The sequence below is a fragment of the Hypanus sabinus genome, chromosome 9 (genome assembly GCF_030144855.1).
Source record: "Hypanus sabinus isolate sHypSab1 chromosome 9, sHypSab1.hap1, whole genome shotgun sequence".
NCBI classification, from domain to species: domain Eukaryota; kingdom Metazoa; phylum Chordata; class Chondrichthyes; order Myliobatiformes; family Dasyatidae; genus Hypanus; species Hypanus sabinus.
In genome coordinates this window covers 119,003,479-119,030,939 of record NC_082714.1, presented here as the reverse complement: position 1 = coordinate 119,030,939, position 27,461 = coordinate 119,003,479, and the positions used below count along the sequence as shown (strand labels likewise).

General features: G+C 40.5%; 1 protein-coding gene across 1 annotated transcript; it reads left to right on the top strand.

Annotated features, from left to right (window-relative positions):
- Positions 1-72: 72 nt before the first annotated feature.
- pfdn4 (prefoldin subunit 4) lies at positions 73-27,176 on the top strand. The gene is made up of 4 exons (XM_059980466.1): positions 73-200; positions 8,463-8,570; positions 12,244-12,384; positions 26,628-27,176. Exons 1-4 carry the CDS (start codon positions 177-179, stop codon positions 26,757-26,759), a joined length of 405 nt encoding a protein of 134 aa, XP_059836449.1. The 5' UTR covers positions 73-176; the 3' UTR covers positions 26,760-27,176.
- Positions 27,177-27,461: the final 285 nt, after the last annotated feature.

Genomic DNA, 27,461 nt, shown 5'->3' with positions numbered 1-27,461 from the left:
TTTATTATGAAGTAAAATTTAAGTTTCGTCTTGGTTTCGGGGAGCTTCACTGCATATTTATCTGCCGCTTTTTTTAAACATAAATTTTGTCCTGGAGTTAGAACTTCGTCTCGGGGCAGTAGCGGGACTGCCGGAGTGAAGTGAAGGGCGAGGGGTAGGAATGGTAGAGTCCGGAGATGGCCGCCACCATGAAGAGAACGGTGAGTCTGTTCTGGGAAGGAGGAAGAGGCGTGAGGGAGAACGGGGAAGGAGAAGAGAGAAAGAGAAGGAAACGGGTCATGGAGGAGAGGAGGGGCGAAGGGAGAGACATGAGGGGAAGAATGAGGTTTAGAGAGAGGGAGATGGGGGGGAAAGTAGGAGGAGAACACGGGGAAGGGAGAATGGAAAGTGGGAACACGAGGGAGTGGAAACACCACAGTCTGGGATAGAATGAGTAGAGAGAGTATGGGGGAGAGGGGGAAACAGGAAAGGGTATGGCGATGGAGTAGACGGAGAGAGAATAGGAGAGGGGAAATGAAAGAGAAATGGAAGGGGAAGTAGAGGGAAGGCATGGGAACACAGAGGTAGGGTAGAAAGGACAAAAAAATCAGAGGTGAAGAGAGGGATAGAGAGAACAGGAATTTGCCAAGGTTAGTGCAGAGCATGAAGAGTGGATAATGCAGTCACTCAGTACTGAAGTGTTGGCTTAATGGCCTGCGCTCATGCTGCTGATCGAGCCACAGTAACTGCATCATCTGCCTTGCTAGCCGTACACTCGCTTTTGCAGACAGCCTCTGTAAATTCCTGAAGTGCTTCACTTCACACTAAGTTGTTGGACAGTGAATCATCTTTTCCTTGCTACATCAGGACCAGGGTCCTGGTACACTACCGAATACATTGAATGGAAGTCTGTTTCAAGTACAAGAAGACATTCGCTTATGAGTGTTTCGGCACCAGGATCAACAGCACCATGACAAAACGGAGATCTGGGATGGCACACTAATGGCATACCACTGTGTCTGATGAAAAAGCGTTTAAACAAAATGAAAACTGCAAGTTATTGGATAGAGTCACACAGCACAGAAATAGAACTTTTAAGTCTATTAAGTACATATTAACCATCAAACAGCTTGTAACATGAATTCTACAGGAATGGCATTTTTCTTCTCCATACATTCTGATCAATGTCTCCCAGATTCTACCACTCAATTTTAAATGAAGCTTCTGCTGTAGAACAATTATTTGCACTGATACTGGAATGAGTTTTTGCTCTCAGTCGTTGCAGATGGAAGTGAGAGGTTGAATTTAAAGCAGAAACCTTCATTATGTCAACTGCTGATGAAGTACTGTTGCAGTAAGTCGCAGTCTTACCTGTTCATTGAAAGACACTCCCATGTGCTAGCTAGGAACTGGCCCATTTAAGGAGCATTGCAGTCCTTCCACTGGCACTACAGTGGAGTATATATCTGGTTTCCTGCAAGCAGCTGGTCTCTTTTGTTTCAGGGGTTTACCGACAGACTGGGGGTTGAGACTAGTGTTGCGAGAACAGTGGAAGTGTGCTCAACAGAGAGAGCCTGAGTATTTGTAACTGGGTGTAAATTAGTGTCTGCTGTCTTGTCCTGTAAATAAATAGTTAACTTACTTGCTGGTAGTGAGTGTCTTCCGCCCCCACTAACCAGACCTGTGAACCTGATTTCACGCAACAATTAGCACTGTGAGCAGTGTTTGGTGATTGAATGGAAGATTAATATGCTGAAAGGCAGAAATAAGAGTGAAAACAACCCATGTGAGGAGTGCCAGGGCCTGGGGAAGACCAACAACAATGCAGGATGTGAGAGTCTCGCCAACCTTTTGACGGGCGTAGTCCACCAATAGACTGGTCAGACAAAAGGGCCTCCCATGAGGTGAAAATGAGACACCACATCATTTCTGTATTTAATGAGGTAGGGGAGCCAGAGGAGTGCTTTCTGGATGTTGGCAGCCACAGTAAACCCACAGTAAACCCATAGTAAACACCAGGTTCAGGAACAGTTATAACCCCTCAACTGTCAGACTCTTGAACCAGTGGGAGTAACTTAATTCATCTTCGTTTGCCCCATCTCTGAACTGCTTCTACATCCACTTTCAAGGACTCTTCTCATACTTCTCGATTTTATTTGTTCATTATTATTAATTTTTTTGTTAAAATTGTTAAACACAGTTTGTTGTCCTTTTGCGCACTGGTTGTCTATTGGTTCTGTTGGGTGCTGCTTTCATTGATTCTATTATATTTCTTGGGTTTGCTGTGTATGCCTGTGAGGAAACAAATCTCAGGGTTGTATATGGTGAATTTTATGTACTTTGATAGTAAATTTACTTTGAACTTTTTGATTCAGTCTTGCAGAAGGAGAATAAGATGGGGAGCTTGGGCATGGGGCAGACTGCCCAGTCAGCACAGGTTTGGGCTAAAGAGTTGGAGAATGGGAGTACAGAGTTGGCCTGTTGTCGAGTAAAGGTGCAGCAATTAGTGGCTGCCTACAGAGCTAATGAGCCCTGATGTTGCAGAGAGGTAACCCTGACATAGGGATGGTGACATTTGTTTAGATGGTGATGATGGAGAAGAGAGGTTAGATAACCTCAGTGATGTCCCTGTAAGTGAGCACCCTCCCTCCTTTGCAGCTGTACCCGTATAGGCCAGATCTACTGAGGGGTTGCTGGCTCATAGCCCCTCTGGCCTCCGTGGAGCAGGGTGGGGAAGAGCAGCAGGCTGGTAGAGAGGGACCTGGGGAGCATAACACAGTGAGTCTCACCAAAACTACTATTATCAGAGAGCTTTTTGCTAAGAATCTGGTGGAGTTGGGAGACAGGTACAGACAGAAGCCAGGGGAGCCTCTGCTCACGTAGTTGCCAAGGATTTGCAATATGGGGGATGCTGGAGTGAGTTTATCCAACAGGGGGATGGGTGTCTTGGAGGGGGGCTGCCGTCTCATAATGCGATTAAAATACTCTGAGAGTGCAACCTGATTCCCACAAGGGTGGTGAGTTGCTATAGAGCAGAGTCAGAGGGTGATTGTCACTGTTCAAGTGGGATTTGAAGCCCCGGGAGGAGTGAATCACAGTGGAGGAAGGGACTAGAGCTCTTTGCCAGTAAGCCCTTAGCACAGGGATCATTCAGTGTAGCAACAACCTGCTAGAGGGTCATAGGTTAACATCAGCCATGGTTGGGGTTAGCTAAAGCAGCTACTCCCCACTTAAAGGGAATGGTACTGCTCTTATTGGGACTGGCAATAGGGTGTGTTGTAGGTGCCGCCGTCAGGTCGTCTGAGGGATTAGGGTATTTGTGAAAAGGTCTCCATGGTTGGGGTGCAAGTTAGACAAACAGCCTGGGGGTGGAGGGTCCCACCTGACCCAAAGGAAATGTTCTTGGTGTTGCTGAGACCCGGGATCCTAAGGGAGAAAGTAGATCGGGTTCTCCCTCCCATCCTCCATGCCTTATAGAGGGACCGCTGTCAAGGGAAGAGGTGCAAGGAGGCCCTGAAGAGAGATGTCCTCCCCTGATAAGGGTTTCTTCTGTCCTCCACAGGATTCCTCACATTCTTCACGTTCCTTGTATCCCTCGCTGGAGGTTCTGTAAACGGCACTGGTGAACCTTGATCAGCAGCAAGGGTCAGGTGGTAGGTGTTGGCCTCCCACCCACTTGCATAGGGATGAAGGTCTCCCAGCAGGTATGCTTGGTGACCTTATCCCAGTCAAGGGTAACAAGGCCTTATTACTACCCATTGCAGTACATTGGGGGAAGGGGCATATGCAGTGATGGATGGCACTGGTGCCAAGCACACTGTCATTCTGGGTAAACCTGATAGCTAGCGAGATCCAGGGCTACCATAGAGGGGTTAGGGGGCACACTTCTCTAAGGGAGGTTATCTTGCTGGTGGCCATTGAACCCATGACTTAGCAGCCTCCCATAAATGCATTTTGGGCATGAATATACTGAGGAGTAGACTGCTGCAGACAAGTAAGGGTTGTTTTGTCTCTGGAGCAGCATGAGTACTACTGGGATTGGCCATATGGGAGCTTTTGGTGACCCTACCCCCACCACCGACCAAGGTGGTTAACAAGAAGCAGTCCAGGGTCCTGGGAGGCTCCACGGAGATCAAGGGATACAATGGAGGACCTGTTGTAGAAGGGGATCATCAGCCCTGCAACCTCCCCGTACAATAGCCTCGTGTGGAAGGGAGATGGCACCTGGCATGTGGCCATTGGCTGTAGACAGTTGAACAACTATGCACTGCCCCTCATAGCAGCTGCTCTACATGTACTGACCTTTACTGAGGACAGGGGCAAGGAAGGGAAGTATTAGTAAGCAGTATTGGATTTGGCCAATGACCTCTTCTCCACCGCCCTAAGTCTGGAGTCACCGTGCCAGTTCGCTTTTACTTGGGAGGGTCAGCAGTTCACCTTTTGCTGCCTTTCGTTCCCACCTTGTGCAGTGACATAATTGCCTGAGACCTGCAGGGAATATAGTTTGATCCCACTACATAGACGATGTGCTACTACAGGGATCCTTGCAGGAGGCAGTGAGACAGGCTCTGGATTGCAGGGGGAAAGGTTGGTCTATCAACCCTGATAAGATGCAGGGTCCCAACAACAACCCCAAATTCAAGATGGCAGCACGACGCAGCTTGCAGCGGCCACTCCGAAGTTGATTATCTGTTATTTGTGAAGTGGGTGCCGTGTGCAATCATTATCGATTGAAAACAAACGTGGGAGCATGGAGGAACATTGGGAAATCTCCAGGCAGATCTTCTTTGTTGCTGCTGCTGCTGTGAGGTCTGGGACTCTGCTGAGAAGAACAAACCCCCAGTCCTCGGGGTAGCGTTGCCGATGGCCGTTGGTGGGGCTGTCTTAATACGCTCGGCAGAGGATGCTACTTGGAGAAGCTGTGCTGGAGGGGATGGTCGTCGGCTCAGAGGTCCGATGGACTCGGAGTCTGCTGCGGTCAGGTCGATTTCGATGTGTGCTGTGTCTGTGAGGCTGAGTCGGGTGGCACTGTGGAATTCCATAGCGGGGGTATTCCCTTCTGCCGCTGGCGTGGGATTCTGAGTCTGTCGGGAGCCTGGGGACCTGTGGAATCTGTGTGGTGATTTCTTTTGAACTTATAGTCCTTTAACATCTTTGGACTATTTTTACTGTGCCCATGGTCTGTTTTTTTTTTATCAATTCTGCTGTTGTTTGCACTGTTGTAACTGTGGTTTTGTACAGGTCTTGTAGCTTTAGCTTTTGGTCTTGTTTTGTCTGGTGGATTTTGGACCTCCTTTATGGGGAACGCGCTAAGATGGTAGCGCGATATTAATATGCAGCAGCCTCTCCGAACTCTGGATTGGGGATTGCCAAACGTCATGTGGATTTTTTGGTGTAGTCTGTTTTGTCATATGTTTTTGTGATATCATTCTGGAGGAATGTTGTCTCATTTTTTAACTGCATTGCATTTGTGGTTTCTAAACGACAATAAACTAAACTGAATCTGAATCCGAAATAAAAGGTGCCCTGTCATTTTGGGAGTAAATGAAACAGGAACCAAGTTAAAAAAGTATTTTAAAAAACTTTTTCCGTTGTTGATATGGTGGGGAAAAATAGATAAAAGTAGCTAGAATATGTTGAAGAGTAATATTTTTTAAATGAAGCACACTCATTGTTTGCACAAATGGGCAATCAACTGTGCAGCTGTATAATATTTTAGTTAGACCTTATTTGTACTGCTGTGTGCTTTTCTGGTTGTCACAGGACAGGAAGAATGTGAATGCTTTAAAGTAAGTGCAGATGAGATTCACCAGGATGTTGCATGGGTTACAGAGTGTTAGCAATAAGGGGAAGTTGGACAAAGTTGGACTGTTTTCTCTAAAGCATCGGAAGCTGAGGGGCAACTTGATAGAAGTATATAAAATTATGAAAAACACAAGTAACATAGATATAAACACAAAATGCTGGCAGAACTCAGCAGGTCAGACAGCATCTGTGGGAGGAGGTAGTGACGATGTTTCGGGCCGAAACCCTTGAAGGTTTTGGCCCGAAACGTCGTCACTACCTGCTCCCACAGATGCTGTCTGGCCTGCTGAGTTCTGCCAGCATTTTGTGTTTTTATTTATTTCCAGCATCTGCAGATTCACTCGAGTAACATAGATATAGTCCATTTTTCCCAGAGTGAAACATTCAAGTTCTGGAGGGCATAGATGGAAGGTGAGAAAGGAGATTTCCAAGGCAAATTTTTACAAAGAGTGATAGGTGCATGGAATGCACTGCCTTAGAAGGTGATGGGAGCAAATATGATAGAAACTTGAAAGAGGCATTTAGAACTTTCAAGGGATGAAGGAATATAGATCATAAGTAGATGGGTTGCGCTAAACTAGCATTATGGTGAGTACAGTCATCATGAGTTGAAGGGCCAGTTTATATACTGTACTGTTAAATGTTCAAGCATGCTGCTGTCTTTGTGTATTAAATGCTTATTAAGCATATCACAGATAAGATCCATTAAGTAATAACCCAAAGTTCTGAAGGACATTGTTAGTCATGGTCAGTGAATCATCTGATCCATAAAGTAAACACAAAGTAGTAGAATTTCATGCTGATAAATTGGAGGAGCTCTTTGCTCAATAAGTTTTAAATTACTGTACTTTTTTCATTTTCACCCCCCCCCCCCCCCCCATTGTTCATTTTCCTTCTCAAAGGGAAAAATATTGGGATGGTTTCCATTAAATTGGAATACAAAATGGAGAAATTTTGCAGACCCTATTAGCTCCTGTTAAGAGGTGTGAAGAGGATTACACATTGTGGTAGAGTGAGGACTCAGGCCTTTAACAGAATGTGGGGAGGAAAGCATAATGATTGGTGCCTAGTTGGGAAGTGGAGAAAATTCAGAGGCAAGATGCAATTAGTGAAAAATGTTACCAAGCTGAGTACTGATAGTTCTCAGAGATTGCTGTCTTGGAAATTGGAATGCATTCTTTCATTTCCAAGTTCCGGATCAATATTATGTAAGCCCTTGGTTCTGATAGTAGTGCTGAACTTTTATCAATCCGGTACAGACCAAGAAGTATTGTTTGGTCTGCATTTACAAGTATTTAGGTTCAGATCCATTTCAAAAGTGATTTATTTTTCTCATTTTACATCATAAATGAATGCTTTTAAGATGCAGTGTCTAGTTTTGAGAAAGATCCTCCACTTTTACAGCAATTGATGAATTTTAGAATTATGTAAATTTAATTCAGTAACTAAATTTACTGATGCATTGACTACTTCGTAAACAAGACCTCAGAATTACCAAGTAGACATAATTTTTGAGAACTAGTGGTACCATGTTGGTGGCACAGGTTGCTGTCATTAAAGTTACAGTGAAATAAGCATGATGTATTACACTTCAGATCAAGAATCTTTTAAACTCCTTAACCAAACTTTATGGGTGGCACAGTGATACAGTAGGTAGTGCTCCTGCTTCCGAGCACCAGTGATCCAGAAAGCATGGAATTTGTTCTGCTTATAACCCGTTGGGCTTCTTTTACGTGTTTAGGTTTCTTCCCCTGTGACAAAGACATGTAAGTTGGTTTGTTAATTGACTACTGTAACTTACCAGTAGTGCTGCTGGGTGATAGATGTATTTGAAAGGATTTCATGAATATCTGAGAGAGAATAACTTGCAAGGAAATAAGTAGAGGAATGGGATTTATAATATTTCTCTGAGAGCTGGCATGGATTGATGGGCTGAATGTCCTGCTTTGTTGTTTGGAAGTAATGAGAATTTTCATGGCCCATGTTTCAATTTCTCTAACTTATTGAATATCCATCTGGACTTCTTGCAAGATTAAAAATCTTACTTACAGCATCACATAACTGTGCAGTTTGCAAACATCATTCTCATCTTGACTGAAGTAATCTAGTCCCTACCTCAAAAACAGTCAATTGTATTTATACTTAAGGTATTTGTAATTGTGTTACAGATGCTTTTGGCTTCATTACTATGCTGAAAATGTTTTTGTTGACTGTCTGCAAGACTAAGATTTAAGGATTTTCCATCGTCTGTAAATTTGCAGTTTCAAATAACTGACCCTTTCATTTGCAGTGAGCAATTGGACATTCCACAGTGCACAACAGAAACAATCTCTGCAAAAAGCATGCATATTGGATGTGGAAGCTCCTGCAGCTTGAAATAATGAAAGCTTGTGATACTTCAGGTTTAGTAATTAAAGAAGAATTTAGTTTTAAGGCTCCTTCAGTTTGTAGGTCATATGATTTCACGCTAGCACAAAAGTGGAAAGATGCTATAAGTTATCCAACACTGCAAATGTATATTTTTGACAATTCATTGGCTTGCCTTAAGATTATACTTGACAGAAATTTCCCAATAAATACTGATATAGCAGTGTAGATCTCCTGGTTACTTAAATCTAGAGTAATGTTTAAGTGAAACGTGTGTATAAATTAACCAAGAAAATACATTTTGTTTATAGGCAGTAGAAGATGTTAATGTTACATTTGAAGACCAACAGAAGATTAACAAATTTGCAAGAAATAATAACAAGCTCATAGAACTTAGGGAAGAAATAGAACTGAAAAAGGTAAATGTGGAGTTTCATTATATTCAACTATGAAGATAATTTAAATACTACTGTATATGTATTGCCTCAGTCTTTGTTATTTGGCTCAAACGTTCCAGCTGAATTGTTCTGAGTACCTTTGTGTGTAAATACTATAAGACCATAAGATATAGGAGCACAATTAGGCCATTTGGCTTATCAAGTCTGCTCTGATTTATGCATTTCCTTCTCAATCCCAATCTCCTGCCTTATCCCCAAATGCCTTCATGCCCTGACTGATCAAGAATATATTGACCTCCGGCTTAAGATACCCAGTGACTTGGTCTCCACAGCCGCTTGTGGCAACAAGTCCTCAGAATCACCACTCTTTGGCTAAAGGGATTCCTCGTCATCTGTGATCTAAATGGAAGTCCCTCTATTCTGATGCTGTGTCCTCTGGTCTTAGAATATCTTTACTATAGGAAACATCCACTTTATTGAGGTCTTTCCGCATTCGATAGGTTTCAGTGAAATCCCCTTCAGTCTTCTGAATACTATTGAGTACTGGTCCAGAGCCATCTAATGCACCCCCCTTGATGAGCCTTTCAATCCTGGAATCATTTTGTGAACCTCCTTGGGACCCTCTCCAATGTGAGCACATCCTTTCTTTGTTAAGGGGCCCAAAACTGCTCACAATACTTCAACTGAAGCCTCACCAGTACCTTATAAAACCTCAACATTATATCCTTGCTTTTATATTCTAGTCCTCTTGAAATGAATGCTAACATTGCAGTTGCCTTCCTCACCACTGACTCAACCTATAAATTAACTTTTAGAGAATCCTGCATGAGGACTCCCAAGTTCCTTGCACCTCATATCTTTGAATTTTCTCTCAATTTCAAAAATAGTCTACACTTTTATTTCTTCTAGCAAAGTGCATGATCATACACATCCTGACACTGTATTCTATCTGCCAGTTCCATGCCCATTCTCCTAATCTGTCTAAGTCCTTTGTAGCCTATCTACTCCTCCAACACTACTCGCCTCTCCACCTATTTTTTTCTCATACACAAACTTAGCCACAAAGCCATCAATTCCATCAGGTAAATCATTAACATATAACACGAAAAGAAGTGTTCCCAACACAGATCCCTGTGGAACACCACCAGTCACTGCTAGCCACCAGAAAAGCCTCCCTTTATTCCCATTCTTTGCCTCCTGCCAATCAGTCAATGCTCTATCCATGCTAGTATCTTCCCTATAATAACATGGGCTCTTAATTGAGAAGCAGCCTTGTGTGGCATCTTGTCAAAGGCCTTCTGAAAATCCCTATACACTACATCTCCTTTGCCTATCCTGCTTGTTACTTCTTCAAAGAATTCCAAAGGAGTTCTCAGGAAAGATTTTCCCGTAAGGAAACCATGCTGACTTTGGCCTCTAAGTACCCTCAAACCACATCCTTAACAATCAATTCCAATGTCTTCCCAACCACTGAGGTCAGATTAACTGGCCTCTAATTTCCTCCCTTTTGCTTCTCTCCCTTCTTGAAGAGTGATGTGAAATTTTTGCTATTTTCCAGCCCTCCAGAACCATGCCAGAATCCATTGATTCTTGAAAGATCATTACTAATGCCTCCATATTCTCTGAGCCTCCCCTTTCAGAACCCTAGGTGTACACCATCTGGTACATGTAACTTATCTACCTTCATATCTTTCAGTTTCCCAAGCACCTTCTCCCCAGTAACTTCTGCCTCCTGACACTTTCGAACTTCAAGCGCATTGCTAGCGTTTTCCACGGTGAAGACTGATGCAAAATATTTACTCAGTTCCTCTGCCATTTCTTTGTCCTCATTACTACCTCTCCAGCATCAGTTTCCAGTGATCCGATATCTACTCACCTGTTTTACTCTTCATATATGTGAAGAAACTTCTGGTATCCTCTAGTTTACCTTTGTAATTTTTTTTTATTTAAGTTCATCATCAAACAAACATTTCCATAAGATGTATTTCAGACATTGTACATATATATCATATAATCATATATATCACAAATCTCCACAAAGTATTTATCTGAGGTATACACTTATAGAAAAGAGTGGAAAGAAAAAAACAAAAGGAAAGAACTATGTACTAGTAGGGAGTGATATTTTTTACAACAGATTCATTGATTTGTGAGAATAAAATCAGGTTACCTTTGTATTGCATCTTTTCCTTACTTATGACTTTGTCAGTTGCCAATCCTCTAACCTCCCACTAACTTTTTGCTCTATTATGTGCCCTCTCTTTGGTGTTCACATTGGCTTTGACTTCTCCTGTCAGCTACAGTTGCATCGTCCTGCCTTGAGAATATTTCTTCTTTGGGATGTTACTATTCTGCACTTCTTAACTGTCCCCAGAAACTCCAGCCATTGTTGTTCTGTTGTCATCCGTGCTAGTGTTCCCTCCCAAACAATTTTGGTCAGCTCCTCTCTTGTCGCTTTATTCCACTGTAATACCAACACATCTGATGTTAGCTTCTCCTTTTCAAATTGCAGGGTGAATTTTATCATATCATGATCACTCCCTTAATGTTACATTTACTTCAAGTTCTCCAATCAATTCCGGTTCATTGCATACCACCCAGTCTAGAATAGTTGATCCCCTAGTGGGCTCAACCATGAGCTGATCTAAAAAGCCATCTTGTAGCCATTCTAGAAAATCCCCTTCTTGGAATCCAGCACCAACCTGATTTTCCCAATCTAACTGTATATTGGAATTCCCCATGACTTTTATAACATTGCCCTTTTAACATGCATTTCCTTTCTCCTGTTGTAATTTGTAGACCATATCTTTGCTACTATTTGGAGGTCTGTGTAAATTCCCATGAGGATCTTTTTACCCTTGCAGTTTCTTAGCTCTACCCACGAGTCTACACCTTTCAATCCTATGTCGGTATAACTGTATTGATTTCTGTCTATAAAACTGTAGTGGAAACTACAAGATGAATTGCATTTGGAAACTTGAAACATTCATTTTTAACTCAAAACCTGCACTTTCAGTCAAGGAGGGGTGGGGGTGGTGGAGTGGGGTTGGGAGGTATAATGAGGTCCAATGACGCAATTGGGTCCAGGTCATTGAATTGTATCATTGAGTTTTATTGAAGGAGGCATCCTAATGGCTGTGCCCAATATGCAGTTGAGAATTGCATTCATTTTGGTGTAAGCTTGCAAGTGGCATTGACAAATGCCTGTATTCAGCCTCCTTCATCAGTGGTGTGTTATAGTGAATTTGGAAGAATGTGCCAGAAGGAACACAAAACTGCTTGTGTTTTATTTAAAGAAGAATCTTCTCCACATTTGTCTCCACTATACTAGGTCAGGATCACTTGATAACAAGTAAGGTGATTGAATATTCCACTATAAATAATTAAAATTATCTTTGGACTTGCATAGAATTTATCAATTCAAATTGTGTATTTTTTTTCTGTAAATGTTTTTCTACTAAAAAGGGTAGCTCAGCTGCCCAACCTAAGCTGCAGATCTTTCTAACTGTATGCTGCTGCACTGGTAAATTTACAAAAGGAAATCAACTATGCCTTAAGTGTCAATTATTTTGAGGCAAGATTTAATGCAAAGAAAATACAATAGAAATACACTCACGCCTTCAGTAGTCTAGATGTGCAATAATTGTACATGTTTTACTTTAATTGCCACTAATCCTTTTTGTGATTAAATTAGAAACAGTTACAGAATCTAGAAGATGCTTCGGATGATATCATGATGCTTGATGAAGATGCTGTGTTGGTGCCTTATCAAATTGGAGAAGTATTTATTAGCCACTCCCAGGATGAAACACAGGAAATGCTGGAAGCTGCAAAGGTAATAAATATTCCAGATGTCTCAATCTTACTGCATTTGGACTAAAGGTAAAATTAATGCCTTTGTAATTATTGTAAATCTGTAATACAACAAGGCTGAACTAGGTAAGTGCTTAAATTTGCAGTTAAAATTGGACTGAGTTTCAGATGTTTTTTCTGAAAGTTTTCATAAAACATTTTTTAATAGCTAAACTACATGTTCACCTTCATTTTAGACGATAGCTTAAGAGAAAAATAAGGCTAAGTAAAAGATTTGCATTTTATCCAAATTTCTCAAAGTCGTTTATGTATGCTCTGCTTAAACTGCTGCTGGTATTGTGAAGTAGGCAAACAAGATAGCTATTTAATAGATGCAAATAAATAGCAGTGAAATGAGTGGAGATCTCCTGCCCCACTGCAAAGGACTTGCCTAGAAATCCCCAATCCCATTCTCTAGCATTAGTGATTCAAATCTGGCAACCCAGGCCTGTACCAGAAAACCAGGTATGATTTGTGGAGGGCTATTTCAAGGGCGAAGAGGCAATGTCAAATGAGGTTGGAGGCGATATCAGGAGCACAGCAACTCTACAGTTATGACTAGACTGAACTCCTGCCTCAGCAAGGACTTCGACCCATTGCAATTTGCCTATCATCACAATAGGTCAACGGCAGACACAATCTCAATGGCTCTCTGCACAGCTTTAGACCACCTGGACAGCACAAACACTTACATCAGGATGCTGTTCATCGACTATAGCTCAGCATTTAATACCATCCATCCCACAATCCTGATTGAGAAGTGTAGAACCTGGGTCTCTGTGCCACCCTTTTCAATTGGATCCTCGACTTGCTAATCAGAAGACCACAGTCTGTGCAGATTGGTGATAACATATCCTCCTCGCTGATGATCAACACTGGCACACCTTAGGTGTGTGCTTAGCCCACGGCTCTACTTTTAATGGTGCCGCAGCAACAACCTGGCACTCAATGTCAGTAAGACAATAGAGCTGATTGTGGACTTCAGGAAGGGTAAGCTGAAGAACACAACAATCCTCATAGAGGGATCAGAAGTGGAGAGAGTGAGCAGTTTCAAGTTCCTCAAGTGTCAAGATCTCTGAGGACCTAACCTGGTCCCAAAATCTCGATGTAGTCATAAAGAAGGAAGACAGCAGCTATACTTTATTAGGAGTTTGAAGAGATTTGTCATGTCAACAATTACACTCAAAAACTTCTATAGTTGTACCATGGAGAGCATTCTGACAGGCTGCATCACTGTCTGGTATAGAGGGGCTACTGCATAAGACCGAAAGAAGCTGCAGAGGGTTGTAAATCTAATCAGCTCCATCTTGGGCACCAGCCTACAAGGTACCCAGGACATCTTTAGAAAGCGGTGTCTCAGAAAGGCAGCGTCCATTATTAAGGTTCCCCAGCACCCAGGGCATGCCCTTTTCTCACTGCTACCATCGGGTAGGAAATACAGAAGCCTGAAGGCACACACTCAGCGATTCAGAAACAGTTTCTTCCCCTCTGCCATCCGATTCCTAAATGAACATTGAAGCTTTGGACACTACCTCGCTTTTTTTAAGATACAGTATTTCTGTTTTTTTTTACACATTTAAAAAAATCTATTCAATATACGTAATTGATTTACTTCTTTACTTATTACAGTCAGCCCTCCTTATCCACGAGTTCCACGTGCGCGAATTCAACCAACCGTGAAATGAGAAAACCTGAAAGTGGTCTTCCAGCACTTGTTGTTCGAGCATGTACAGTTTTTTTTCTCTTGTCATTATTCCCTAAACAATGCAGTATGACAACTAGTTTACATAGCATTTACATTGTATTAGGTGCTATAAGTAATCTAGAGATGATTAAAGTATACGGAGGATGTCTGTAGGTTAGTGGATCGGGATCGAAAAAAATTGGAAGTTCTCTTACTATGTAAGTTGCAACAGGTATATCCAGTATTAGCGTTGGGAGGATTTGTGCTGCCCTTGATGCTAACCCTGACTGCAGCATCATGGATTTATGGAAGAAATTCACAATTGCAGATGCAGTTGTGCTTATTGCATAGGCTGTAGACGCCATAAAGCCCGAGACAATGAATGCATGTTGGAATCCACTATGGAGTGAGGCAGTCAATGATTTTAGGGGCTTCCCCATTATTGATGCAGAAGTCAGGGATATCCTGAATGTTGCAAGGGAAGTTGGCAGGGAAGACTTCTCTGATATGATTGAGAACGACGTCAAGGAACACATACAAACCGTTTGTAGAAGAACATAGAGAATCCCTTACCAACGAAGAACTTGAAGATCTGCTGAAAACCTCTACAGATGATGATGAAGATTTAGAGGAGGCAGAGCCATCAATTTGGACAATTGAAAAATTTGCAGCAGTTTTTCACCAGGTGCAAGTGTTAAAGGATATGATCCTCAACTATGACCCTTCGATGGAACAAAGCTTCCATGTCACCCGAGGGATAACAACATGCCTGCAACCATTACAAGATTTGTTTGATGATGCAAAGAAAAAGAGACCGCTTCCTATAACAATGTTTCTAACTAAAGCATCTTCAGTTCTGAAGTCTTGACGTTCAATGCTTGAAGATCCTCAGCCCTCAACCTCCACAGTTCCTGACTTTAGTATTATTGAGCCTCCTCCAAAGCATCCTCATTACATAAATAAGACAGTGTAACAACTACTGTACAGTTATTACAAATTGTACTCGTTGTTTGATCATTGTTTGCCTTGTGTCTCGTTCATTCACTGCTTACGTTGTGAGCGGGAGGAACATGCACAGTCTTTTTTTCTTGTCAATAAGACAGTGTAACAAGTATTTACATGGCATTTCCATTGTATTAGGTATTATAAGTAACCTAGAGACGATGTAAAGTATATGGGAGGATGTGCGTAGGTTATATGCAAATATTACAGCACTTTATATAATGGACTTCAGTATCCGCGGGGGCTCCTGGAACCAATCCCCCGCGGATAAGGAGGGCCAACTGTACTGTTAATTCAATCATCAAGAAGTGTAAAGAATTTGGCACAGCTGTAAATCGGCCTAGAGCAGGCCGTCCTCAAAAACTGAGTGACCATGCAAGAAATGAACTAGTAAGGAAGGCCACCAAGAGACCTATGACAGCTCTGGAGGAGTTACAAGCTTCGGTGGCTGAGGTAGGAGAGACTGAACATACAACAGTTGCCTGGGTGCTTCAGCAGTCACAGTTTTATGGGAGAGGGGCAAAGAGAAAGTCACTATTGAATAAAATCCTCACATGAAATCTCAGCTAGAGTTTGCTAGAAGGCATGTGGGAGACTAAAGTCTGCTGGAAAAAGGATCTATGGTCTGATGAAGCCAAAATTCAGCTTTTTGGCCACCAGATTAAATGCTGTGTTTGGCATAAGCCAAAGATTGCACATCATCAAAAACGCACCATACCTACCATGAAGCATGGTGGTGGCTGCAACATGTGGTGTGGTTGCTTCACTGCAGCAGGCTCTGGAAGGCTTATGAAGGTAGAGGGTAAAATGAATGCAGTAATCCTCAAGAAAAACCCGATGTAGTCTGCAAAAGAACTGCAACTTGGGAGAAGATCTGTTTTCCAGCAAGAAAAATGACCCTCAAGCATAGAGCCAAAGCTACACAGGAATGGCTGAGAAACAACAAAGTTAATGTCCTAGTCCAGACCTCAATCCAATTGAGAATTTGTGGCTGGATTTGAAAAGGGCTGTTCACTCATGTTCTCCATGCAATCTGACAGAGCTTGAGCAGTTTTGTAAAGGGTGGGGAAAAATTGCAGTGTCCAGATGTGCAAAGCTGATAGGGACTTATCCACGCATAATTGCTGCCAAAGGTGCATCTACTAAATACTGACTTGAAGAGAAACAATACTTATGTAATAAATTATTTTCTCTTTTATATTTGTAAATAATTTAGATCACTTTGTAGAGATCTGTTTTCACTTTGACACAAAAGAGTCTTTTTCTGTTGAACAGTGTCAAAATAGTCAAATTAAATCTACTGTGGTTCAGTGTTGTAAAACAGTAAAACATGAACATGTCCAAGGGGGGTGAATACTTTTTATAGGCACTGTAATTGCAAAATAAGCTACTCTCAGTGAAAATGAAATTAGAAAGATTATACATATGGAACAGGCATGGTGCCAAAAAATTGATGGTGTGCTGAATGACATCTTTTATAAAGTTTTAAGTATAGATATGAAATTTTATCAAGCTGTTTATGTAATTGAAAATAAATATCTCAGAAATATTGTACTAAATAAGTAATTTTCTGTTGCAGTTGCAACATATTGCATAGGAAAATTAGATTGATTTTTTTTTGTTTTGGGGAACATTAGGTTTGTTTGATTTCAAGATGATGCATTTATATTTCTGTAGCTGTAGGTTTTCTCAGTTACCTGCTCAGCTTTGAAATCATTAGTGCTTCTCAGCATTATCCTTCAAATATGTATCTATCTTCGAGCTCAAAGGACAGAAACTGATGTTAAATTGAGAGAGTGTGAGGGATTTGGAACTGGATCAAAAAATAGCATTGTTTGAATAGTGTGATTAGTGAAGTGTCTTATTGAATGAAATTTTAATTGTTTGTACAGTTTCAGTTTCTCTACATGAAGCTGTTAACTTTTTTTGCTTTAAAAAAAATTATAATTTCTTTAACAATCATCCTGGGATGACTTTCTTCAGTCTAAATCTCATAAATTTGCTTTATTGCCTTTTCATTTATTTCTAATACCAACATGAACATGTGGTGGATTTGTTTGCAATTAAGATGAGCTATCTACTCAGTTGGTTTTGCTTAATCTCTTCCTGCTTCTCGTTTGTTTTCTGTCCCCACCTTTTTTCTTCCTGGCCATTTGATTTGATGAATTCCGCTGCTTGAAATCTTTTAAGGCAATTGATAGCCGTTTCTTCAAAGAAATGAGAAGCATTTATCTTCTATCCAGTATTGTAAGATTGTCTCTTTTTACTCAGTTCTTATGTATTCAACTCTGACCAACATTTCCAGCAATATCTTTTTTCCCCACTTACGTGCATTTTTCTGGATTCATGCAAGGGTCATCCTTGCATTCTATTCTTTTCGTTACATTATTCTTATTTAGTGGATACTTCACTGGAAAACTTACTTTCATTTTCATTCTGTCCGAACCTATTTGCAACATAGATGTCCTATCCGTCACCCCCTCAGACCATCGAGTCTGCTCCACCTATCCATCATGGCTGATCCCAGATCCCTCACAACCCCATACACCTGCCTTCTCACCATGTCCTTTGATGCCCCGACCAATCAGGAAATTATCAACCTCCTCTTTAAATATACCCACGGACTTGGCCTGCACTGCAGTTTGTGGCAAACCATTCCACAGATTATTACTCTATGGCAAAAAAAATCCTCCTTACCGCTGTTCTAAAAGGTCACCCCTCAGTTTTGAGGCTGTGTCCTCTAGTTCTGGATAACTCACCAGAGGAAGCATCCTTTCTGCATCCACCTCCTCTGGTCATTTCAACATTCAGTAGGTTTTAATGTGCTCCCCTGTATTCTCTAAATTCCAGAGAGTACAAGCCCACAGCTGCCAAATGCTCTTCATATGTTAATCCCTTCATTCCCAGAATCATTCTTGTGGACCTTAGGTTCTTAGATAATAGTCTGCATCATTATTTATTTTAACAAAATGCATTATTATACATTTCCCAACACTGTATTCCATCTGCTACTTTTTTGTCCATTCTTCCAATTTGTCTAATTCCTGTTGCAATCGTATAGCTTCCACAGCACTATCTACCTCCCTACCTATCTTTGTATCATCTGCAAACTTTGCCAAAAAGTCATCAATTCCATTATCTAAATCATTGACGAACAATGTCAAAGTAGTTGCCCCAATACTGAACCTTGAGAAACACTACTAGTCACTGGCAGCCAACCAGAAAAGGCCCCCTTTACTCCCACTCACTGCCTCCTACCTGTCAGTTATTTCTCTATTCATGCCAGTATCTTGTGATGCCATAGGATTTTATCTTGTTAAGCAGCTTCTGAAAATCCAAGTTAATGACATCTACTGTATCCCTTTTTGTCCACTCTGCTTGTTACTTCCTCAAAGAACTCTAGCAGGTTTGTCAGGCAAGATTTCCCTTTTCAGAAACCATGCTGACTTAGACTTATTTTATCATTAGTCTTCAAGCACCCTGGAAACTCATCCTTAATAATAGACTCCAACACTTTAGTCTCCAATACTTTCTCAACCATTCAGGTTAGGCTAACTAGCCAATAATTTCCTTTCTTTTGCCTTCCTCCCTTTTTTTTTATAATTTATTTTTTTTACTGAAGTTCATCATCAAACAAACATTTCCATAAGATTTATTTCAGACATTGTACATATATATCATCTAATCATATATATCACAAATCTCCACAAAATATTTATCCGAGGTATACACTTACAGAAAAGAGTGGAAAGAAAAAACAAGCAAAAGGAAAAAAAACTATGTACAAGTAGGGAGTGATTTTTTTTTTTACAACATATTCATTGATTTGTGAGAATAAAATCAGGCCTATGAGGCATTATGTAGTTAAACCATTTTTCCCAGTACGAATCAAATTGTTCCAACTTATGATTAACAGATGTTGTTATCTTCTCCATTTTGTAAATGTCCATTGTAATTTCATCCATATATTTAAAGTTGGGCTCTCCTGTGATAACCATTTCCTAGTAAGAGTCTTTCTAACAGCCACCAACAGTATATTTATTAAATATTTATCTCTTTTCACCCATTCTTGAGGTATATATCCAAAATATATGGTCTTACTCTCTAAGGGTATTTCACATTTAAAGATGTCTTGTAGGGCATTGTGTATCCCCCTCCAATAGTTTTTGATTACAGGGCAGTCCCAAAAAATATGATAATGATTTGCATTTTGATTTCCACAATTTCTCCAGCAAACAGGGAGGTTACTATCATAATGGGATTTCTGAGAGAGTGTAATAAAATATCTTATCAAGTTTTTCTATCCAAGCTCCCTCCATTTCTGTGAACTGGTACACTTCCATTGATACCTCCATATTATTGTCCGTTCTTCCTCAGATGTAATTATTCCTCCTTCCTTTTCCCATTTTGTTTTAATGTATGAAGTCAAATGTGTTTTAAGATTTGACAACTCCTTATACATGCTTGAAATGATTCTACTACCATTATCTGAATTATATGCTTTTCCAAATAGCTCTATCAAGCATGTATTTGCCTTGGTTACATTTTTAAGTGTCTTATTAACATATTGTCGCATCTGTAAATACTGATAAAAGTCTTGTTTTTTCTAATAAGTGTTTCTCTTTAAGCATTTCAAAACTGAACAGTGTTCCTTCTTTCATTATGTTGCAAAGAACTGTTATTCCTTTAGCTGTCCAGTCCTTAAATCTAGCATCCAATTTATTTGGTGTAAAATCAGAGTCATATGCACACCATTTAAGAATTGCAATATCTCCCTCTAGATTATATTCTTTTATAGTAGTTTTCCATATTTTAAGAGTCAATTTCACCCATGGGTTATCAATAGTATTTATGTACCTTTGCAGGTTGTTATCAGCCAAAATTGCTTGTATGGGGATGGGAAGTACCTGCTCCTCAATGTTTTTCCATTGAGCGTCGTATAATGGGTTGCACCAGCATATCACAGCTCCCAACTGTGCTGCAAAATAATAATCTCTAAGAGAAGGTAGGCCCCATCCCCCCCTTTTCCTTTGCTAATTGCTAAGTTTTGAGACGAGCTCTAGGCCTTTTACTCTGCCAAATATACCTCGATAACATCTTGTTCCATTCATTGAATTGATTTTGATTAATCTCTATTGGTAGGGTCTGAAAGAGATATAACAGTCTGGGCAGTATATTCATTTTAATAGACTCAATCCTTGAACTGAGACTGAAAAAAGGAATCAGGTTCCATCTTGCCATATCTTCCTTAATTTTTTATATAGACAATAGACAATAGGTGCAGAAGTAGACCATTCAGCCCTTCGAGCCTGCACCGCCATTCTGAGATCATGGCTGATCATCTACTATCAATACCCGGTTCCTGCCTTGTCCCCATATCCCTTGATTCCCCTATCCATAAGATACCTATCTAGCTCCTTCTTGAAAGCATCCAGAGAATTGGCCTCCACTACCTTCCGAGGCAGTGCATTCCAGACCCCTACAACTCTCTGGAAGAAGAAGTTTTTCCTTAACTCTGTCCTAAATGACCTACCCCTTATTCTCAAACCATGCCCTCTGGTACTGGACTCTCCCAGCATCTGGAACATATTTCCTGCCTCTATCTTGTCCAATCCCTTAATAATCTTATATGTTTCAATCAGATCCCCTCTCAATCTCCTTAATTCCAGCGTGTACAAGCCCAGTCTCTCTAACCTCTCTGCGTAAGACAGTCCTGATATCCCAGGAATTAACCTCATGAATCTACGCTGCTCTTCCTCTACAGTCAGGATGTCCTTCCTTAACCCTGGAGACCAAAACTGTGCACAATACTCCAGGTGTGGTCTCACTAGGGCTCTGTACAAATGCAAGAGGATTTCCTTGCTCTTGTACTCAATTCCCTTTGTAATAAAGGCCAACATTCCATTAGTCTTCTTCACTGCCTGCTGCACTTGCTCATTCACCTTCAATGACTGATGAACAAGGACTCCTAGATCTCTTTGTATTTCTCCCTTACCTAACTCTACACCGTTCAGATAATAATCTGCCTTCCTGTTCTTACTCCCAAAGTGGAAAACCTCACATCTATTCACATTAAACGTCATCTGCCAAGTATCTGCCCACTCACCCAGCCTATCCAAGTCACCCTGAATTCTCCTAACATCCTCATAAAGGCTGATAATTACATTCTGATAATTTTGCCAAATCTTTGGGTATAATGATGCCCAAATATTTGAAAGACTCTGTGTGCCATGCCCAGGGATATCTACTTTCAATTTCTCTTGGTGGGCTATAGTAATATGAAAGTAATTGGGTTTTATCTGTGTTGATCTTGTATCCTGATAATTGACCATATTGTTCAAAGGACTGCATCAATTTAGGTAAAGAGTATGTTGGTTGCCCTAGATAGATCAAAATGTCATCCGCATAACAAGCCAATTTATGCTCTGTCCCTTTAATAGTAATTCCCCTGATATCTTCATTTTGTTTGATGTATTGAGCTAATGGTTCCAGATATAATGCAAAGGGTAGTGGTGACCATGCACAACCTTGTCTCGTGCCCCTTTCTAGGGTAAGACTATTTGATAAATATCCATTGATTTTAATCCTAGCAGGAAGATTGTCATATAGTGTCTGTATAGTTTTAATAATTGTGTCTTGGAAACCAAATCTATGTAAAACTCTGTAAAGAAAATTCCAATTAACCGAATCAAATGCCTTTTCAGCATCCACGCTTATTATTATTGCTTCGATTTTTTTTGTATATGATCCATAATGTGAAACGTCCTTTGTATAATGTCTTGTGTCCCTTCCTCCCTTCTTAAAGAATAGAGTGACATTTGCAATTTTCCAGTCATCCGGGACGATGTCAGAATCAACAGATTCTTGAAAGATCATGACCAATGTACCCATTGCGTCTTCAGCAACCTCCCTCAGGACCTTGGGATGTCGTCCATCTGGTCCAAGTAACTTATCGATCTTAAGACCTTTGAGTTTGTCAACTGCTTCTTCCTTCGTAATAGCAATGGCACTCACCCCTGCTCCCTGACGCGGACCTCTGGCACACAGTTAATGTCTTCCACGGTGAAGATTGATGCAAAGTACTCATTAAGTCCATCTGCCATTTCATTGTCCCTCATTAGTACCTCACCAGCAACATTTTCCAACTTTTGGTGTCCTGCTTTATTATATTGGTTAGTTTGCCCTCATATTTCATCTTTTCCCTTCTTAGAGCTTTTTTAGTTACCTTTTGTTGGATTTTAAAGCTTTCCAATCATCCAACTTCCCACTCACTTTTTCTACCTTATATGCCCTTTCTTTGGCTTTTATACAGTCTTTAAATTCCCTTGTCAGCTACCTCTTCTGTGGGACATATATATCCTGTGCTTTGTGAACCATTTCCAGAAACTTCAGCCACCTCTGTTCTGCCCTCTTCCCCGCCAGTATCCTCCTCCAATCCACCTGGACAAGCTCCTCGCTTATGCCCTTGTAATTCCCTTTATTCCATTGTGATTCTCAGACATGTGACTTATGCTTCTTCTTAAATTGCAGTATGAATTTAATCATATTGTGATCACCGCTACCTAAGAGTTCCTTTATATTAAGCTTCCTAATAAGATGTGGGTTGTTACACACCACCCAATCTAAGATAGCCTTTCCCCTATAAAGCTCAAGCACAAGCTACTCTAAAAAGCCATCTTGTAGGCTTTCAACAAATTCCCTCTCTTGCAATCTGATACCAACCTGATTTTCAAAATCCCCGTGCGTATTTAAGTCCCCTATTACAATTTTGACATTGCCCTTATTACATGCCTTTTTTAGCTCCCTTTGCAATCCCAACCCAACATCTTGGCTACTATTTAGAGGCCTGTATATGATTCCCATAATTTTTTTTATCATTGCAGTTTCTTAACTCCACACACAGATATTAAACATTTTCTGACCCTGTGTCATCTCTTTCTGAAGAAGTAATTCTATCTCTTACCAACAAAGCCACACCACCACCTATACTTTCCTGCCTGTCCTTTTGATACAAAGTATATTCTTCGATGTTAAGCTCCCAACTATGGCCTCTATGGCCTTTTCTCAGCCACGAGTTCATCCGGTTCCAGCTCCAACTCCTGAATGTAGAGTGTCCGAAGCTGTAGCTGGATGCAGTTCTCACAAGGGAAGTCATCAGGGACACTGGACATCTCCCTGCCTTCCCACATACCACGAGAGGAACATTCAACTGTCCTGACTGGCATTCCTACTGTTCTAACTGTGCAAATATAAAGAAGGAAAACAATTGGAGAAAAAAAATGTTACCTACAGCTTTTCTGCTTTCTCTCACACAAGGCTCTCCTCACTGATGCCTCAAAGAGCTAAGGTCACAAATAAACATTCTAACACTGTCCACCGGCAATTATGGATTCGCCTATCACTTCTGCGTCCTTCTCTCCCCTTCCATTCTGAACCACAGAGCCGGACTCAGTGCCAGAGACCTGTTCGGTGTGACATCCTCCGGTAAGTCCTCTCCCCCCCCCCCCCCCCCCCCCACCACCACAAAGCTATTCACAGCAGTATACTTATTACTGAGTGGAACAGCCTTAGTGGTGCTCTGCACTGTCTGTGCATTCCATTTTCTCTCCTGACTGTCACCCAGGTACCTGCCTCCTGGAACTTAGGGGTGGCTATTTCCTTTCTATCGCCTCCTCATTTTCCAGTATGAGCTGAAGATTATCGAGCTGCAGCTTCAGTTCCTTAACATGGTTTCTAAGGAAGTACAGCTCAATTCACTTCTTGCAGATGTAGTTATCAGGGACACTGGAGCATTTCACTATCTCTGGATCCATTATCAACACACTGGCTATGTACTAACAGGGCAAAAAAATTGCTAGAAACTTTCTTACTTAGAACATCTACCTGTTAAATGATGACTTCTTGAGTACAGACCAAACCTTCAGCATTCTTTGTACATTGATGTGTTTCCCAACTTCAGCCCTGAAATTCCCAGGCAGATTTTGATGATGCCTCTTAATATTGTTACAATTATTAAATGAAGTGGAACTCTTCTTTCCTGAGCATTTCTTTACCTACATATTCATTTTGTTTATTTGTATATTCTCACAACATTTTGCCTGGAACTATAGTGATAATCAAGAATTTACTTCCTTGACTATTTAGTTTACAATTTTAATTATGTTAAAAATTGTTAATTGCTTTAAAACTGTAATAAATACAATGGGTATTTTAGTTGGCTACCAAAACTGCTAACTGATGAACCAAATGCTTAGCCATAATTTGTACGCATCACTTCATTAGGTATACTGATTGTTGTCCTTTTGGAGTTTGTTTATGCTTTGTTTGTGCCTGCTTTTTAATTCAGTTTCCCATTCAATTTTTACCAGTTGTTCTCTTATACTCTTCTCAGTAATTTGAGAACTATAAGCCAAGAATAAAACAAGCTTTTGTTAGGTTTTCTGGGGGAGGATAGTTGGATATAACTGAGGCGCTCGGTTGGTTGAGGTCAACCATGAATGTTGTGTCCTATCTGTCTATGTGATACACAAGGCAGGAGAGCACAATTTGGTGACCAAGCTTTTGCCCAAGCAGCAGCCTCTCCTTCTCCATGAATCTGAAGAATCCAAAGCAAATGCAATGTAGTTTGGCATCAGTTCTGTCATGAGAATTGCCAGTCAGCGTTAAACTCCATATAGGACTGTATTAGGAATTCCAGCTTTGGATTTTCCCTTGGGATTTACTCCCAAAGCCTTTCCCATGAGTAGGTATAGCTGCAGGGCAACGGAGGTTTGAGATCAGTTTTCCTTCTCCCAGATAAGTTGTCAAACGTGGCTGACGAGTCCCATCTGTCCAAAGCGACTAGTTTTAAGGTGTCACTAACCCACCTATGCCCCTTCTTCTGTCAATAGAAACTGTTCCAACAGGCCGAGTAGCTAAGCCACATGTAAAGGCCTGGAGCTGGCCTTGGTTGCTGGAGGCTATTTGAGACGCACACCATTGGGAGCATTTAATAGGTAGGAGCTGATCCCCACTATCTGCCCCCCCCCCCCCCCCCCCCCGGTTATGACAACCTTGAGGAATTGGATATAACAATGCAAATAAATGTACTTATTTTAATGTTATTTTATTTGAACTAAGTCTGTATTAAGCAAGTTCATTTGGGGGGAGGTATGAATTTGGGAGTTATCCTGACCTAAAGTGCAATTGAAGAGTATCAATCTGCTGCATGGCAAAAGGTTACCCATTTAAGACCCAGAGCAGATCATGAAACTGAGACACGTGTCCAAGAAGGAATAACATATTGATGGAAGAAAATATCCAGCCAGAAACTAAGTTAGTGAAAATCACAGTGGATCTCTCCAGTCTGGTTCTATTTCTCTCGTTCAGTCTAAAAAGGGCTAGGTATTAAAAAAAAACTAATACACACAAAATGCTGGTAGAACACAGTAGGCCAGGCAGCATCTATAGGGAGAAGCACTGTCGACGTTTCAGGCCGGGACCCTTCGTCAGGGAAAATCAGTTCTGACGAAGGGTCCTGGCCTGAAACGTTGACAGTGTTTCTCCCTATAGATGCTGCCTGGCCTGCTGTGTTCTACCAGCATTTTCTGTGTGTTGTTTGAATTTCCAGCATCTGCAGATTTCCTCATGTTTGCTCATTAAAAAAGCTAGTTAGTTTTGCAGCAGCGTTGTCTTAATGAGTGTATAGTGTGATTTAAATGGTGACTTGTGACAGGAGGCTGAAGCAGGAAATTGAAATGCACTGCTAACTGGATATTATGTTTTGTGACAATTGCTTTCTGAGAAATGTACTTTCTTTCAGAGGCATTGGGAATTTTTGCAATGTTGCACAAATTGCCCAAACTTCCTGAGGAGTGCTCACTGGGAGTTTCCTGACTGCATTACTTTGTTGGAATGTGTAGGATCATGAGGAAGAGTGCTAAATTCAAAGTAATATAATTAGCTAAAAATATGTTGGTAACTTAAATATTAAGATAATTATATGCACATGTTTTAATAATAAACTTGATTTTTAATAGTTTTGAACATCAGTGAATGTTTATGAAAGTCAGATGGTTAGAATCTGGAATGTTCTGTCTGATGGGGTGATGAAGGTGGGTACTCCAACGATATTTAAATATTTAGTTGAGCACCTAAATCAACAACATGGTGATGGCTATGGATGAAGTGCTGGTAAATGGGATTACTTGATGTTCACAGACAGTGTAAACAGAAGTGCCTGTTTCTGCTATATACATGACTGTCTTGTCAATTATTTTCTTTACACAGGCAAAATACCAGAATAAAGAAGCAGTGATGGTTTGAGATGCTGACAGCTCATATCATGCAAAGGATGGTACTGCCTGGCTAACAGAAAATCCACTTTGTCTTTGACCCTACCAGCTCATCTTGTTTGTTTTGATTGTAAAGTGACTCAGTACACCCAATGTTAATAAATTGTCCAGTTCTGTTTCAGACATTTAAATAATCCACAAGTGAAATTATTATTGTATATCCATTAGCTTAACTGTACCCTGATAAGTTTCTACTTTATTTTTCAGCAAAGTCTTCAAGATGAGATCCAGGGTTTGCAGTCTCGTGTGGAAGCCATTCAGCAGGTGTTATCTGATCTTAAAGTTCAGCTCTATGCAAAATTTGGAAACAACATTAACCTTGAAGCAGATGACAACTGAGCTCTTTACTATCACAAGTCACATCTCATTCAGTTGAATGATTAACTTTTTGGATGGTCAGCTGTTGCAGTTTGTTTTAGGAAATGCCAATTTAAGAAAAAAGTTATCATTTTGTTAATTATTATGGAACAATCTTTTAACATTTTTGATCTACGGCTCCATTTACTTGATGGAAAATCTTTTTATACTTGCTTGCACTCGTTATTTATTTGTTACAGTGATTTCACACTTTAATTTTTGAAATGTTTGTGAAACATTTAGATCCGAAATCCTGTATGACAAAAAAAACAAGATTTATCCTTCACATTCAAATTCAAGTTTTTTATTTTGAATGCATTATCATATGCTGACGGAGTCTATCCTGGTTCACCTGCACAATCCCCATTCTCAATAAAAGTACTAACTTATCACAATGTATTTTGAATATAACTGAACTCTTTGGTTTATTATAATATAATCAATGTTTAATGTATAATCTTAAAAATATATATATTTATGATAGACTGAGGGAAAAATAAGTTTTAATATTGAATATTACTGTTCATTCTGACATAGCCAATTAAATACTCTGAAGGAGCAGTTGTGCAAGTATTCTTAGATACTTAAGCTTAAAGTAGAGTTTACTTGCCTTTCATTTTACTAAGTTGTGAATATAGAATTATATACATTTGATAATTGATCTATTAATAATCAAACTGTCAT